This window comes from Schistocerca americana, chromosome 8, assembly GCF_021461395.2.
Source record: "Schistocerca americana isolate TAMUIC-IGC-003095 chromosome 8, iqSchAmer2.1, whole genome shotgun sequence".
In the NCBI taxonomy this organism is placed as follows: domain Eukaryota; kingdom Metazoa; phylum Arthropoda; class Insecta; order Orthoptera; family Acrididae; genus Schistocerca; species Schistocerca americana.
The window spans coordinates 195,836,834-195,850,209 of NC_060126.1; the positions used below are offsets into that span (position 1 = coordinate 195,836,834).

The 13,376-nt window shown below is 37.8% G+C and overlaps 2 protein-coding genes across 2 annotated transcripts in view; one reads left to right on the forward strand and one right to left on the reverse strand.

Annotated features, from left to right (window-relative positions):
• The window catches only part of LOC124545378 (peroxisomal (S)-2-hydroxy-acid oxidase GLO1), a 39,834-nt gene extending 34,577 nt beyond the window's left edge, over positions 1-5,257 (forward strand). Inside the window, exons 7-8 of the mRNA XM_047124289.1 lie at positions 4,716-4,944; positions 5,044-5,257. Coding sequence (XP_046980245.1) covers positions 4,716-4,944; positions 5,044-5,111 — 297 coding nt within the window. The 3' untranslated portion in view covers positions 5,112-5,257. The remainder of the gene's footprint in view (positions 1-4,715; positions 4,945-5,043) is intronic.
• Positions 5,258-5,620: 363 nt separating this feature from the next.
• The window catches only part of LOC124545376 (conserved oligomeric Golgi complex subunit 5), a 128,771-nt gene continuing 121,015 nt past the window's right edge, over positions 5,621-13,376 (reverse strand). Inside the window, exons 14-16 of the mRNA XM_047124287.1 lie at positions 9,444-9,552; positions 7,129-7,332; positions 5,621-5,963 (exon numbers count right to left, since the gene is read on the reverse strand). Coding sequence (XP_046980243.1) covers positions 5,760-5,963; positions 7,129-7,332; positions 9,444-9,552 — 517 coding nt within the window. The 3' untranslated portion in view covers positions 5,621-5,759. The remainder of the gene's footprint in view (positions 5,964-7,128; positions 7,333-9,443; positions 9,553-13,376) is intronic.

The window sequence follows — 13,376 nt, forward strand, 5'->3', positions numbered from 1 at the left end:
CGAGGTTGATAACAATGCTATTAGTTCCACGGGATGGTGCAGACAGCAGTCACGCAAAGCAAAAATTTGCCTACATTCCTACTCTCAATTTTTTTTCTCTGAGGACTGCATGTTAGATAATAAGGAGAATATCATACACTGTCTTGTACAGAAAACCATTTCAGGTTTAAGAAAGACATTCAAGCAATTCAGAGGTCTGCTGCTAGATTTGTTAGCGGTAATTTTGATCAACATGCTATGGAGACACTTCATTAACTCAAATAGGAATTTCTAGAGAGGAGACAACATTCTTTTCACAAAACACAGTCGAGAATAGAGGACAGGCATTTGCTGCATGAAGGTACAGAGACAGTCGTTTTTCTCTTATTCCACTTGTGAGTGGAATAGGAAAGGAAATGACTGGTAATGATATGTGGTTTCCTCTGCCATGTCCCATATGGATGTAGATGTACCATGTCCCATATGGATGTAGATGTAGACTATTGTATAAGCACCACATGAAAGTTTTGGTAAAGTGTGCTATGAAATACGATACCACTGAAATGTAAAAATCAAAAAAGCTGTAAACAAATATTTCTGATCTGTATGTGGAGAGATCACTGGGCATAGAATAGACAAGTCAGTGGGCAACAGACAAACATATCAAAAATGAAGATTACCAACTGAGCTTTTGAACTGTAGGGGTCAGTGGCATGTGACCCCTACAGGTGCAGGATGACTAAATGTGGAGTGCAGTAGTGAGGGCCTGTCAGGCTCCCAGGGGCGCTAATGAGACAGCATTAGCAGTTTACACAATTATAATTTTGATTTTACAATTTGAATCATCTCCTCTGTGGCAGTGGTGATGGCAGCAGAAGCAGCACACAGGATTGGAACGTGCTGATGCTTTCACCTGAGTAGGCTTGAGGGTATCTGCATGGCACGGATGTTAACACAGCAAAAGTGGTGCTGCACTAGGCCAGGTGGCAAGTGGCAGGTTTTACTCAACCCATCGTAACACCAAACAGCTAGATAGCACTGTTTACTAAGGGCACATTTGTGGACATCGAAGATGATGTCCCAGCATAAGCTCGCAGCAGCTCTGTACAGGACAGTGATGGCTGTGCAGAGTTAAGTCACAGCCTTTCCACCAGAGGCCATGGAAACTAGGGTCTGCTCGCAGATGCAAGGTGGGGAGTGGGAGTGGGGGGAGGGTGGGCAGGAACAGCTAGCACACTTCACCACTACTGTGAAATTTTGACAGTGTGCCAGTCGATATCAGTTTGTAGCCTCTCCTCAGTGAGCAGGTAATAGAAGGCTACAAGTCTCCACATCAGCAGCTCACAGTGGTCAAGTCCAACTGGCTGGACTGGCTGCTGGCTGAAAGGTAGAAGTCATCTGGTGAACGGTAGTCTGCATATCACAGGTTCTACTTTGGAACTGACTCACTGCAACTGAATAAAGGAAGGGCTCAAAGGCCTGAGTATTTGTAGCTGTCTGTTGGGAGTAAAGATGATATCCCTTAGTGAGAATGAATGAAGGTGACCTAGTTTTCTGGACCTGACAGCATTTTTTACCTCACCACTGTGTTCCAACCTTTCAGCTTGTTACTTTCTGCAGTGTCAGTGGGCTGAAAGTTATTCTTGCGTATGATTTGTGTGTTGTTACTCCACTGTGCTTGCTTGACATAATGACATGTTCCCTTCACAGTGAGGTCATACTGCTGCATTGGCAATTCACACCCCTCACTCGAGCGAAGTGTAGCAGTGGCCTCGGTTATGTGTCACACTATTTGCAGTATGGGCAATCCTGTCCCCTTGACATCTGCCACAGACATTGTGCACGAGCCTGCTGTGGTTTGTCTTGGATCTGCACTGGCCAAGGGAGACTTCAAAAATTTTACATTTGCCCAGGATATTTTTCAGTGGCACAACAGTCCTATATAATCATATAAAACTTCCTGATGATGCACTCTAATGATGACATATTGCAGTTTTGCCTTGAGCAAGCAGTGTAGGCATAGGAGAGGGCAGGAAGGGGCAACAGAAAGGGATGTGGCTAGAAAAAACCATAGAGCTGTGGAACATGTTGGTGCACACAGGGGAATGCATACCACCTTCACAGCGAAGCAGAGAGAAGGATACTTAATGAGTGGAAGGGTAAATACAGGAAGAAATAGCTGAGCTAAGGGAATAGAAATATACCAGAACCTGTACAGCTTGGATGGGAGCAGAAACTAACATATTTTTTTAAAATTTTTCGTTCTATTACTGTTTGGTGTAAATACCTTGCAAACAGTATGTTATTAAACAAATAAAATGTCTGAAAATATGTAAGGACCTGAAGGGCACATGGTAGCTGATAGTGAAGACTGAAAGCAGTGGGGTTGCAGGAACCAACTATATATGAGAGGGGTTGTTCTCACCTGTGCCATTCAGTAAAGCTGCTATGGGAAGGGGAATCTAGATATTATTTGCTGTTTATTTGTGTCTGCGGTCTTGCACTATTTTAGAAAGGAGATCATTTTCTGTCTGGATTGGTATTCAATGTATTTATTCATCACAATCGCATTGTCAACTTATAATGCCATTATCAAGAGATAATTCACTATGAAGTGCATAAATGCATCATTCCTGTTAAGATGACACTATCCTTGTGTCATCCATGTTTAACTACTCCGTGCGTATAATAAAAAAGGGGCCTTCATCATTTATATAATGGAACATAGCATTTTATATAATAATCCATGCCATTTGTGCACATAATTTGCATCGTGTATAGAGCTTTCAAATGTCACACCTGGTGTATGTGCGGTGTGAAGTACGAGCATAGATGGCACATATTCTATGGCAGTTACTACACACAGTACTATATTTGTTTATATAAATGACAAAGACTCCTGTCTTATTATATGCATGAAATATTTAAACACAAGGACAATGCCCTATTTATAGGAATGATGCACTGATGCTCTTCAAGGTGAGCTATAATTTGAAAATGGCATTGTAAGCTGAAACCACAACTGTGGTGAATAACAGTCCAGGTGGAAAATGTGGTCCTTTCTGGAAACTAAATAATTACTAAAGCCAAAAACATTATGCTGAGCAGCATGCTCTGCAATTGATTAGTAAAGCTGGTCCCTGAATGTTGATCAGCAGCAGCCATTCGTCCTGGTGCATAGCTGGCTTCTGGTCACACAGACGCAAACGAGGGTTGCCCAGTAAGTAATGCACCACATTTTTTTTTTCTCAGCCGAAAACAATTCTACAAATGTAAAACATTACGTATGTATTATTTGAAGTATCCTGAGTCAGCGTGCCAAGTTCCCGTCACTTCCGACAGACAGCGTAGCTGCACGACAGTTTCAAAATGGCGTCTGTAGGTGATGTGTATTACAAGCAATGTACTGTCATTGACTTCATTACTGCAGAGAAAGAAACTGTGGGGAATATTCACAAACGCTTGTGCAAAGTCTATGGAGCACCTGCTGTCAACAGAAGTACAGTCAGTCGCTGGGCACAGAGAGTGACGTTATCATAAGGCAGCTCAGTGGAGCTCCACGATTTGCAGCGGTCAGGGAGACCAACCATGGCTGTCACACCTGACAGCCCTGACCTAGCCCCCTTGGACTTCCACTTGTTTGGGCCATTAAAGGATGCCAAATGTGAACGACATTTTGAGGACAATGAGAAGGTGATTCACACAGTGAAACACTGGCTCCGCCACTAGGATAAGGATGGTACTGACAGGGCATACATGCCCTTGTTTCGCACTGGAGGAAAGCCATAGAATGGGATGGAGATTACTTGGAAAAATAGGGTATGTAGATAAAAACACCATTCTTTCGTGTGTGTAATTCTCATTATGCTCAATAAAGAATTGTATAAGAAAAAGATGTGCATTACTTTCTGAGTAACCCCCGTAGAAAGCGGAGAAGTCATTGCAATGAAATTGGTAACTGACAATTCATTACACTGGTGGTCAGGTCACTGGTATGTCTTGCACCTATGTCTTCCATGGAGATACAAACAGTATCACAAAGAGCTACGTAGGTTAGATAGATGGCAGACCACCACTTAGGAATATTTTCCTATCCATTGCACAGCACAATGAGAGGCACTCAGTCATATCAGAGGATATGGTTTAAATGTTCCAGTAGTGGAGAAAGTGGGTGGTCAGCAGGTGTGAGAGTAGTTTTTGCCTGTGAATACCTTGGCATATGGGAAGAGGAACTGCTTGTCTCTGAAGATGCAATGTCTATGGGAGAGATTTTCAATATGTAGCACATGGCAACTGCTAGAAGTTGACGTTCTTTGGCTGGTGAATGGTAAGTTTACTGTGAATAGAAGTTCTTGTGGAGTCACAGGGAATGGAGATGAGCACCACATACCGAGGCCAGATCATAAAGGTGGTAACTATCCAACTGTACATGCTGCTCTTACATCCTCAGTTTTTCATTGCTTCTTATTTTATATTCGCACAACATAAAAACCAGAGATTATATAGTTGTAGAGTGATTCTTGGTAACAAAAGCAAGCATTCTGATACACTGTCTTGCATTCTCTCATTCCGCCTCAGCCTTCAAACTTTTGTAATATAAACAGAATAAAGGTTGTGGTTTCAAAATATGCATACATCTTTATCTTTATATGAAATTTGTGAAATATGTGGAAAAAGCTGTGGAAATACTAAGTGCAAAACAATTCTGAAGGAAATTAATCTGTAATTCTTTACAGATAGAAGTTTTACCAGAGATTGTGCATGCTGTAAATGATCGGTGTGAAATTTACCTCGATGGAGGAGTTCGAGAAGGAATTGATGTATTCAAAGCATTAGCCCTTGGAGCAAAAATGGTTTTTATTGGGCGGCCTGCAATATGGGGTTTGGCCGCTTCAGGACAAGAAGGAGTTAAGGAAGTTTTGGATATCCTTAAGTGTGAATTTGATCATGCAATGGCACTTTCAGGTATGTTAGTGACTCTCCTGCAACAGGGTGAAGCTTTGTAATTGGCAAATAAAATTGTCTTGCATTTTATTTGATTATGTAATTTATGTTTTCTTGCAGGGTGTGCCAAACTTGGTGATATTCAACGTGATATGGTAGTACCAGATACACAATATTGCAAACTATGAATTAGTCAAGAGAGTTGCTTCAGTATTTGACAATGTGAGCCCTTTGTTAACGATGATGCCAGTCTTGTTACAGTCCTTTACATTTTTGTACAAATAACATTTCATTGATGCCATATAATGACTCTCAAATAAATATATATTTAAAAAAAGAAAAATGTTTTAAATTGTTCACAACTGGTAGTAGATCCAGTGTTATATACAGCAGATTCGATCACATCCAGAGTTGACGGAGATGGAAGCTTGCAGTCAATTAATTACAATTTTTCAGAATCAGCTTATCAGTCACAGACAGGAAGTGTGTGTTACGGAACACTACTGTGGGACCCTTTTTGTGCATGACATACACACTATTAAGCTCAGGTACTCTAAACGTCCATAAAGTTTCTAGAAGTCTTTAGAATAGATATGTTTTAGCATCCCTCTGAGGTACCTGAAAGCACACTTGGTGTTGTGAAGGGTTTTCGAGCAATCAGTTACAAGGATTCAAAACCAAACAATTGTGAACATCATTTCACTGGCTTTCATTCTATCACAGTATGGGTTTATTGGTTGTGTGCAACAATATATTTTACAACTGTTAACTGAACTGCATATATCACAATCTCATCATTAAATCTACAAATACATAACATCATTGACGCATGACATTCATGCCTGCTCTGTGCAGTGTTTCAGTCCTGCTTCTAATATTGATGTCATAATGGGGAAAATGCTGTGGAACTGAGTCTGTCCACGTTGTCGTACCATTTGCTCATAGCGTTGTAGTGCCCCACCCATCAGTTCCAGCCGTTCACACTCAGATGTGTGGAAATCAAACCACTGCGAGAAATAGCTGGGAGACCAATTGGCAGTCTGAAACAATAAGGCAGTAAAGAAATGCTGGACAATTACACTTTATTAAGCAACTGCAAAAGAAAAGTTAAAGGGGACATCCTTCAAATACTAATAACATTTGTCATCAATACACAACATCCACTAGACTGTACAGTGAAAAGATGTACAATATACTCAACATGATCAAACATTAGACACGCCAGACACTTTCTCATCCCTGCCTGAACCACAGAGCTGACTTTATATATATATATATAATCACTATGTCTTACTACCTTACTGCCACATCACAAAATGGAAGAAACTTATAATTAATGAGAACCTACACACTCTTTATCTATGAAGGAAATGATGCATATCATTTTAGCACTATTTACCAAAAGAAAATCTCAACCACATATGCTAGCAGAAACAAAATTGTGTGTTATTTTCTTCTCATCCAGCCTGTGAAAAATTAAGGTATTTCAATCAATTTCCAAATTTTGTTACATCACTAAACAAAGGTATGTCAAGGCAGCTTCCCTCCTAATTGTGATACCTACAGTTGTAGATGTATAAAGGGAGGAATACAGAGTGGTTCTTAAAATTCTGAATCAAGAATTTGCTAGTAAGTTTGAATGTGATTGATATAATCACCCACAGTGTTCAAATGTGATTGTGCATGACTCAATTTTAGCATGGCCCACTGACAATTATCCTGAGTTGAATAGTGTGCAGGCATTCTACAAGGTAGTGACACACCAATTTGACTTTATATAAAATAATGAATGACAGATACCTCAATTCCTCCTATGTAGCAAATGCAGCAATGCTACGCTCTTAAATGTTTGAATGTACAGGTATTGCAGTTCCTCACTCAGAATTATTAAACAGATATGGCACAATTTGAAACAGTCATCTCACTTACAGGCATTTGTAAATGTGTAACACATTTCTGGCTCTTTCTGCCTTTCTATTCAGCTTCCTACGTGTCTGTCACATGTTGTCAGCAACTGTCTCCAAACTTCTCCACTTCCATACTCCTGATTTTACAACCTTTACAATTGACAAGACAGTTCATTTCAGACACCTTAATAATAAACAAAGTAGAATAACTGCCATCTTCTGTTAGCACATAACATACATATTAGATGTATTTTCGAACTTCATATCCAAGGTAGTTCAATGGTTTCTCTTGTCATACCTGATGGGGTGATGCCAGCTCAGGGGGTCCATGTGCAAACAGAGCAAGCAGAGCCATGCTGTAAGGAACAGACTGCCCCAATGCAGGACTCACTGCATATTCTTCGGGTGGTAGCATCAACAATGTCCTAAGGGCTCGGAGTAGTTTGTAGGGTTTTCCAACATCTGAAAGAGGCCGGCAGAGAGGCGCTACTGCTATCTCAACCTTGAACATTGAACACAATTTACTAAAAAAAGGGTGAAAACGGGATAACTGATGTGTTACCACAAAAAATAATTGACAATATTTACAGGAAAAAATTTACTTCACCATTGTTCTATTTAAACTTGTCCATACTACAATAAACTTGGTTGAAGTCTGTGACTGTTTTACAAAATTTACAAAACTTCAGGTATTTTCTGCTTCAGTCACTTTTTTATTTCTAACAATAGTTTGGCAGCAAAATGCAACCTTCAGATGCCCGTAAGGTGGGCAGCAGAAGATGGCAGTGTGCTGCTGAAATGCATTGTGCCAAACTGTCACCGGAAATAAAAAAAGAAAAATAACTGAAGCACAATTATTTTTTAGTGAAGTTGGAGTTACTACAAATTGAATATTTTTATTGTTTCACGAAACTGTAATAGTCAGTGAAAATGCATAAAATTAACAATAATTAAAACAGGTATACAATAATTAAAATGGAAGTTATATAGAATGATTCACATGGAGTACAAGCAAAATTATGGTGTAATGTCTCATTGATAAGAAGGTTATTAGAGACAGAGTGTAATCTCTCACAGGACAATGATAATGAAAGGAATTATGCTGCATATTTTTTAAAATATACATTTTGGGATTTGTTACTACTACTGATTTACGGAAAACTATGGAAAACTTAAATCTTGATTATCAGATGGGGAACAGATCTTGCTCCTCCCTATATTTCACTCTTTGAGTCACGTTCACTTATCTGATGACTCTTCCTTTCCTTTTGTTTATGTTCATTCTTACTTTAACTTTGCTTTTAAAATCATTTCATGTCTTTATTTAACAATGGAAAGTCCAGGTCAGAATATTAACAATTACGAAAAAGCTGAATTGCTATTGACCATAAAGACAAGATAAGACCACGAGTTGCGACAGGCATTGCAAAAGGATATTGTGTGTGTGTGTGTGTGTGTGTGTGTGTGTGTGTGTGTGTGTGTGTTTTCCTTTCTTTTCTGAAGAAAGCTTTGTTCTTTTTGTTGTGCCTGTATGCAACTTAACATGTCATCTTTATGGTGAGAGGCGATCTATCCTTTCCATCTATTTATTGTGTTTACCATCTTTTTGACAGTGCTTCACCTTCAAGGAAATGCTTGCAAATGTACACACCAGCACAAGACGGTGCAATGTTAAAACAGAATTATCATGGGCATTTGTATTATATTATGCAACATCTCAAAATTATTTTGCTGTTTGCTGCTATGCTCCTTGCAACTAAAAATGCCAGATAATTGGGTTGTAAGAGCCTCCAGTAGTATTGTATCATCAATTTGTGATGTTTTTCTAGTGTTATCAGCCAGTGTCGAAACTATTAAAAATGTGAATACAGAGAGTATATGGATGTATCTAAATGTAATCTGCCTATGAGCAAAATAATAATATGCACAAATCTCATACAAAATATACTCTCTGCAGATTTTGAACTGTACGATTGTACGAAGTTGTGCTTTGTTCTTCAACCAACACCACTTCCACAAAAACAACATGGGTTTCTCCCTCCCTTCTTAGCCCTGATCCTGTGAATACTCTTCAAAAAATTCATTAATATCTTGTTGCAAGGACTAGGTTGAAGCTTATTTCATTGATGACATGAAGGAACGTCCTTTCCAACAGATAACAGAGATTCATAATACCGTAACGCATACTGTCCAAATTTGTAAGCAGAGCTATGAGTTAGAGAAAAGACAGCTCATCTGTCAGAAGGGAAAATACAACCTTCAGGATCATCACAGTTTAAGAACCTTTGTGTCTGCCATCATAGTTTAACAAACTTATGGTCTGCTACTGTCTTCACTTTATGATGTGCGCAATATGTTTTTCCATCACAGTGGATATGCATATAATCTGTTTCTGTAAGATACTCCTTGTCATTAGAAAACATGGCAGTCAAGTTGGGCATGCATGAACCATTCATTCCACTTCTCTCACCTTCTTTTATACTACGCCTATCAATCACAGAGAAGAGGAACAGAACACAGCTAAACAATAAAACTGGGTAAGTCAAACAATTTTGTACATTCATGCCTAGCAGTGATACAAACACAAAATTGTAAATTTGCTAAGAGTGTTACCTGCACAAAATCTGCAGCCAGTCTTCGGCGACCACCTCTTCCCAGAGGTCGAACAAAGCACGCGTGCCGACAAAACAATTCCAAAGATCGACCAGCTACAGGAAGTGCACTGAAATATTATAATGCATCAAAGAGTCACTATCAGCTACGAAGTCTTATTTGTCTCATATATATAAAATAAAACAACAGTTCTTACATGTTTTGAAACCATGCTATATTGCTTAGTGCATCTCAAAAACTAAACAATATACTTTGAAGATTAACTAGTATAATACAGAACTACACAAGGCTCCATGACATTATGCCATTTCTAATGTAATGCAGAGCTGTATTAATGAACAAATTCCCATATTTTCCTGAAATATTTTTGACTCACTTATGAATTTTAAGCCTAACACTGAATGCACACAACCATTCCACTTTTGACTTCTATATTACTAAATGGTTATCCCAGTTTATGGTTCATGGTTCACAATCCCCAATTCAGGAGGCCTAGCTTAGTTTGATTTTTCAGTATTTCACATAATTATTGGCCAAATTTAAAATGCTGTTTTAATTTACTCGTTAACAGGTACAATGTTATGTTAAACCTTTAACAGAACAAAACAAATATTATAGTTAAAAACTGGGTATATGTCCTGAGGCAGCATAGCTCGTGAGGCACAAATATCCACACTATATTGATTCACCACTCTTTGAGAATAAGGGTACTTAGTAACTTGCAACAAACTTTAGACGTCATTGCAAGCCTTTACAAAACTTTTTTCTCACTAATAACCTCCACAAAATTATTAAAGGAAAAACTTTCGTTGTTCTTGCAAGAAAACTTCACAATCAAGTATAACATTTTAATTTATTACTTATTTACTACTAATTCTGTTCATGACACATTTTGCATTCAGTATCCACATATATTACTAAAATGTATCTGAAAAATTGTATCATTCTATTACACAAACATTGACATGCATGAAAAACTGCTTTTTGCTTAAAATGAAATACAAATTACCAAGACTATACACATCCAGCGTTTGATAATGGGATCACTTAGCAACTTCCTACAAACTTTAAAGTTCAAATCTTTTTAAAGTTCTTTTCACTTACATATTTAACACTAAATATTTAAAATGCTGACTCATTTGTAAATTAATCAGAAGTTTGAAGCTGTTTGAGTTTCTAAAGGACTGTAGGTTTACTCATCTATACTAAAGGACCAAACTCTATGTACTCAAAGAGAATGGGGATGTATTTTGACACATTTAGTATTAAAGAGTGAAGAAAATCATGTTTCTCATTCATATCTGTAAGACAGTTATGTAAAAATAAAAACAAAAATCACATACAGCAAGAATTACATAACATGTTGTATTATCAGAGGATTCAAGTTGATTTCCATGTCTCATAGCTCTTTGTACTGTTAAAAATTCCGTTGGTAACATTGCTGTCTTTTCCACCTGAGTTACAACATACAAATACCGCACTGTACTTACACTACTTATATTTCAATATATTTACACAGATGTAATTTTTCCTTTGTTTTGTGTTGAATGAGACAGTGAGGCACTGTCTTTTCCACCTGATGTGTATCTTCACTGTGCTGGTCATTACAATATCTTAGCCTAAAAAGCAATCCCAATAAAACTGCAGCCACATTTCAATAACAGTAATATATACAGAATTTAAAAAAGTAATTGAAAGAATAATTTTAAAACAACTGAAAAGAGAAAGCTTAATATTTGTCTGACTGTCAAAGCATACAGTTAATGTTGCTGTTGCATTAATTCTAACAACAGTCAAATCTCGATTAACCGTCACTTTTGGGACCAGACGGTGGACAGAAAACTAAAAGGGTCATATAATTGGAGGAGAATGAAACAACTTAATTACAGATCTCAAAATGATATAATAAATCAAAATTGGGCAAACAAATACTTTTGTAACAAAGAGAAAGAAAACAGAAAATTTTAGACACTGAAAATATTTTTAAAGAAGAGTTTTTTTTAATTTCATAAACATCGACTTAGCAATTGCATTACGCCATGCCTTTGCCCCAAATGCTGTAGCACTGCCCCTAAGTGTAGCGGTTGGTTGTTGTTCAAAACATCTGAGGGCAGACTAAACACACTTTTGCTGCAGAGTGGCTGATCTTCTTGTCTTCTTCCTTTTCTTCACCATCTACCTCATTTTGCTCAGCGCTACACTGTTGCAAAACAAGATCGATAATCTGATTTTATCTTCCAGTTCTGCACCGGTAACAGCAGTAACATCACCTCCTGCTAGCCATTCCTCTACATCAGCAGGCTGGATATCACTGTGAAGAGCTACTAATCTGTGACTAAATTTGTAGTGTCTGACTCATAAGTTTCTGGATGTTTTTGCTCTTGGTTTAGGCTAGTACAAACCTCTCACTGTATTTTTTGTACCGGGGTTTCCTTAAGTTCTTCCCAAGTTTGAGCAACTATGTAAATTGGCTCTTTTATGTTGAGACTTTTCACTGCTTCAAAAAGGTTACAAATTCTGTTTTCTCCTACAAAGCACTGGTATGTTTCTTCCTACACTTTAACTGCTCAATAACATCTTGGTCCTTTCCTTGGATTATTGAAGTCATGGGGGGAGACAGAGGGAGGAGGCCAAAAACGTAGCTCTTATGTCCCCTGTTGAAGCTCATACACAGAGGGGCATTTTTAGCAATACAACTGCATGAGGTAGAAGTTTAGTTTTTCGATTTCAAGTATGTTTGAACGGCGGAACAAATGCCTCAAAAAAACCATTCTTTAAACAAAATACCATTCATCCAAGTACTTTTTTTGAGCTTTGTGATAAACAGAAAGTGCTGGCATGTTTGTGTTTTGGAAGGTTGTTGGTTTCTTAGATTTTCCGATTAAAAACAATGACAATTTATGGTCATCACTTACATTGCTACATGTTGCTGCCCTTTGCTAGTTTTGTGCTGTGACTGTTTCAATTTTTGGGTGAGCATTTTATAATTTAGCCCCATCTCATCAATGTTGTATAAATGCTTAGCTACCAGTTCATTTTCTGATACTATCATTTCTATCGTATTTTTCAACAAACTTCTTACCTGCATCATAATCAGCAGCAGAAAGCTTTTCACCTGAAACAGCAGCTTGCCTACTGCCGTGCCAAATTTTCCAAAAGTGAAGCCAACCTTCACTTGCTTGGAATTTAACTTTTCAGCCCCCCACCCTCCAGCTTTTGGAGCTATGGAAAAGCTTTTTCTTTTATGATAGTGACTGAAATTTTATGAGTACAGCAAAGCGAACAGTCTGGCAGTAAAGCAGTTGACAAATTTCATGAGTACAGCAAAGCGAACAGTCTGGCATTATAGTGGTGTGTCAACTGAACATGTGTGAGAAGCATGACTCACGACAAACCTGTTGTAACAGGAATAAAATCAACTGATAATTCTGGTATGCTGTTCGGTGCAGAGCACAGACATGTAGTCAAACATATGGTCAGATAATCCAAGGAGACGGTTAATTGAAGGTCAGACAATCGAGGTTCTGCTGTAGTGGAGAACAGAGTTTGTATGTGCAGAATAGATTTGAAAAATGGTGATTCAAGTTGAACCTACATAAAGAAAGGCAGATTTTAAAAGAGTCTGTTCTTATTTATTTGAAAATATTGTTTATTTTACCAAAATTGAATCTAGTAATTTGATTCATTTTGAAATTCCAAATAAAATCTGCTTTAAATGCCCAATTTCAAATTTCACAATAATGATATCTGAACAGAAAATTTATCGCAGAAAAGAAGTGGCAGTTTTTTGCTTGAAGATTTACAGAATAGTTTCTTGAAAAAGAAACAGCCTTTCTGCAAAGTCTTTTTTTTCTTCACCATAACAGTAATATCAAACTGCTATAAGAAAATGTACTTTATTTTACCAAACAGCCTTAATGAATCTATGGCAGA